Genomic DNA, 3,843 nt, shown 5'->3' on the forward strand with positions numbered 1-3,843 from the left:
GTTCTGCTGTCTGCGGCTGTACCTCCCTAAGACCCAAACAAGGTAGCAAGAGAGAAGGGCTAAGGAATAGTAAATTTTGAAAGCTTTTTAGGTATCTTTTAACCTATTCAGGAGATCTGTTTACATGAGCTCTTGGAGTGAGAAAAAAGAAAGTGGGTAGGAAAGAAGTGAAATAATTTGCAAATTTTTTTTCCTACAGATTGCTGTACCATTCACAATCAAACAATGATGTATCAATAAAACATAAAGAACCATCACTGGGAACTATGTGAGGAAGATGTGCACATTATTGAAGCTGGAATAGTGCTTATTGCAACACCTTCCAGAGAGCCTGCTTGATCTCTCTGTTCCTCATACTGTAGATAAGAGGGTTCAGTGATGAAGGCACTACTGAGTACAAAAGTGCCACCACCAGGTCCATGGATGGGGAGGAGATGGAGGGGGGCTTCAGGTAGGAAAAAATGCCAGTGCTGACAAATAAGGAGACCACAGCCAGGTGAGGGAGGCACGTGGAGAAGGCTTTGTGCCGTCCCTGCTCAGAGGGCATCCGCAGCACAGTCATGAAGATCTGCACATAGGACACAGCTATGAAAACAAAGCATCCAAAGACTAAACTGGCACTAAAAATGAGAAACACAACTTCCATGAGATTTGATTCTGAGCAGCAGAGCTTGAGGATCTGGGGGATTTCACAGAAAAACTGATTCACAACATTCCCATGGCAGAGAGGCAGTGAAAACGTACTGGCAGTGTGCAGCAGGGAATAGAGAACCCCAGTGCCCCAGGCAGCTGCTGCCATGGTGGCACAAGCTCTGCTGTCCATCAAGGTCCCATAGTGCAGGGGCTTGCAGATGGCAACGTAGCGGTCATTGGACATGATGGTGAGAAGGGAATACTCTGCTGACATGAAGAAGACAAATGGCTGTGCAGCACATCCTGTGTAGGAGATGGCCCTGGTGTCCCAGAGGGCGTTGGCCATGGCTTTGGGGAGAGTGGTGGAGATGCAGCCCAGGTTGAGGAGGGCCAGGTTGAGGAGGAAGAAGTACATGGGGGTGTGCAGGCGGCGGTCGCAGGCTACGGCTGTGCTGATGAGGCCGTTGCCCAGGAGGGCAGCCAGGTAGATGCCCAGGAAGAGCCAGAAGTGCAGGAGCTGCAGCTGCCGCGTGTCTGCCAACGGCAGCAGGAGGAACTCGCTGATGGAGCTGCTGTTGGACATCTGCTGTAGTTTTGCTTGGAGTCCTGCTCAGAGTGCAGAAGATAATGACAAGTCCAGACTATTCTCAGAGACACTCCTCCTGCTATACTATGAAATGTTTTTATTCTCTTACGACAGTGTACATTTAGCACCATTACTTGCATTTAATTTCATGTATTTCAACATTCCTTAAGCAGAAGCAGCATATGGAGCTCTAACCTTACTCTTATTTTCTTATCCCTTCTCCCTGGATATTTTCATCTGTTTCATGTCTCATATCTTTACCCCAAGTGCTCTTAGAGCCCTTTACCCCAGCTTCTGTGGCATTCAGTTTCAGTTAGAAAATGCTGCCTGTTTGTAGGATAAGTGAATTATTCATGCCTACAGAAAATGATGATAATTCCATCTTTCGAGAAAGGGGAGACTGAAAGCACATCATGTGTGACTGTTCACAAAACAAGCAATTGATTGACGAAAAATTCTCAGAACTCTTATTGCCCCTTTTAGATTTCTGACTCCAAACCTCTTTGCCTCAGAACAGGAAATGGAAACCCCCTGCCTTGGCTCTCCTCTTGCAAAGTGCCCTCACAAACATCCTGTTGTGCAGTGGAGCTGTGATCCCCTGCCCCAGGCAGCAGCTGTGGCAGCACAAGCCCTGCCGGGGGGCTCCTTCCCCCCACCCGTCTCCCCGCAGCGCCCTGGGCAGCTCCCCGGGCAGGCTGAGTGCTGAGCCTGGCAGGCGGCAGAGTCCCATACCCGGCACACAGCCCCTGGGGCACAGCAGGGACCCTGCTCTGCAGGACAGCCCTGGGCACCCGCCTGGAGCCATGCTGGGACACGCAGCCCTCAGGGCTGTGCTCTGACTCTGCAGTATGGAAGCCCTCAGCTGGAGCAGAAAGCTTTTTCCACAGTAAAGAAACATGCAGTGCCTGCAGTCAGATCTCCTATAGGATGTCCCAAATTAAGTTGTCCCTCTATGAAAAGCAGCTCACGGTCTGCAGTGAGACTTACCGTGTCATGGTCTGTGAGCAATGCTCCTGCAGCAAGCTCACAGCCCACTCACACCACACACATCCTGGAAGCTCTCTCCCCTTTCTCTTCTCTTCTTCTGTCACCTGCAGGCTGTGCTGTGCACAAGAGCTGCTCCTGGGCACAGCTGTCTCTCTGCAGCTCTGCCCTCATTTATGAGCTCTCTGTGTCCCAGGAGCCTGTCCCAGCTCAGCAACAGATTATGTCATTTTTATCCTTCCCACTCATCTCCCCTGAGATGTCCCTGGGTCCTCATGGCCAATAGCTACTAAAAGACAACAGCATCATGACTGTGAGTTGAAATTCGCTCAATTAACCACCACATGTCCAGTGGTCAGTGACTGATTGGAGACATATGGGGAGTGCTCCCAGAGTTCATTTGATGAAGCACAAAGGGCACCCAGACAAGGAAGGCGAGGTTTGGACTTTCCCTGTGCAGGACAGTGATCCAGCTGAGGCAGTGCAGGAGTCTCATCCCTTGACAGAAATCCTGGAGCTGAAATGGGATTCAGCTCCCTACACACCCACAGGAGCTGGGATTCCTCTGGTTCAGTTCAGAAGTGCACAAGGAGTTGCCTGCATGTGAGCTCCTGCTCTGAGTCCTCGGTCCTTCAGCGGGGAGGCAGCTGCTCACACACAGACACTGGGTGATGCCCAAGGTGCCTGGGCTGCTCCTGATGTGTGCCAGAGCTTGTAAACCATGTGGGAAGTCCCTGAGATAGACAGCTCCTTCCTGGGCATCAGCTGAGGGCCAGACAGGGGATAGCACTGGCTGTCTAATGAATTCACATGCAGCTTCAAAAGCAGCACAGGGCCTTCTGGAAATCCATGCCCATGGTGTGTCCATGCTGCTACGTCAGCTCCAAGACCAACGATCTGTCTAATGTTTGTGTGCCACCTTCTGCACACTGATACCATAGATGAGCTATCCAGTCAGGCTATGTCCAGTGATGCTTTTCAATTAGGATGTTTACTTCTGTGCTTTTGCACTAATGCAAACACCAACACACAAGAAGCTAGAAATCTTGGTAGAGCTGCTGGCCTGAGCTCCTGTTTGGACCATGGGGACAAAGTTTAATGGCTTCCACAACTGCACTGTAGCACAAGGGGGATACCGAGTCTTTAGGATGGATGGGCGAGGAGATAAAGAAGGGCGACTGCCCTCTGTGAGAGTGCACTGAGCTCTGCCTGGGGATGGCAGAGCAGTCAGGTCAGAGCTAATGGAAATGGCCAACAGAGGAGACCAACAGTGTCTGTACCTGGCTTCCTGATCAGGGACAGTCAATGGAAGGAGCCCTCTGCAGACAGATGGGAATCTGATGTTGTCTGTCCCTTGTCCCATTTGGTGGCCTTTGTCACTCCATTATCTGCAGCAGGGACAGCACAGCAGGGCATGTGGCATCCAGCAGATCTGTGGAGAGCACAGATGGCAGCTTCTTGACCAAGCAGTGGAGGAACCAAAGAGGAGAGGTGCTCTGCTGGATCTCATACTCACCGGCATTGAAGGACTTGTGGGAACTGTGAAGGTCAAAGGGGCATCAGGCCATGTGCAAGATGCAAATGTATCTCTTTTTATTTATTTTGAGGCTGTAAGCTTAATAGTTGATCATAAATGTCAA

The 3,843-nt window shown here is 50.6% G+C and overlaps 1 protein-coding gene across 1 annotated transcript; it reads right to left on the reverse strand.

Moving 5' to 3' along the window:
- Positions 1–307: 307 nt before the first annotated feature.
- Positions 308–1,216, reverse strand: LOC146752863 (olfactory receptor 14J1-like). Its single transcript, XM_085531307.1, has one exon. It carries the CDS (start codon positions 1,214–1,216, stop codon positions 308–310), a length of 909 nt encoding a protein of 302 aa, XP_085387433.1.
- Positions 1,217–3,843: the final 2,627 nt, after the last annotated feature.

The sequence above is a fragment of the Coturnix japonica genome, unplaced genomic scaffold, assembly GCF_054131305.1.
Source record: "Coturnix japonica strain WE unplaced genomic scaffold, WE-NBRP24 Scf041, whole genome shotgun sequence".
In the NCBI taxonomy this organism is placed as follows: Eukaryota; Metazoa; Chordata; class Aves; order Galliformes; family Phasianidae; genus Coturnix; species Coturnix japonica.

Coding starts and splice junctions, on each gene's coding strand:
- LOC146752863 (XM_085531307.1), bottom strand. CDS start 1,216: ATGTCCAACAGCAGCTCCATCAGCGAGTTCCTCCTGCTGCCGTTGGCA.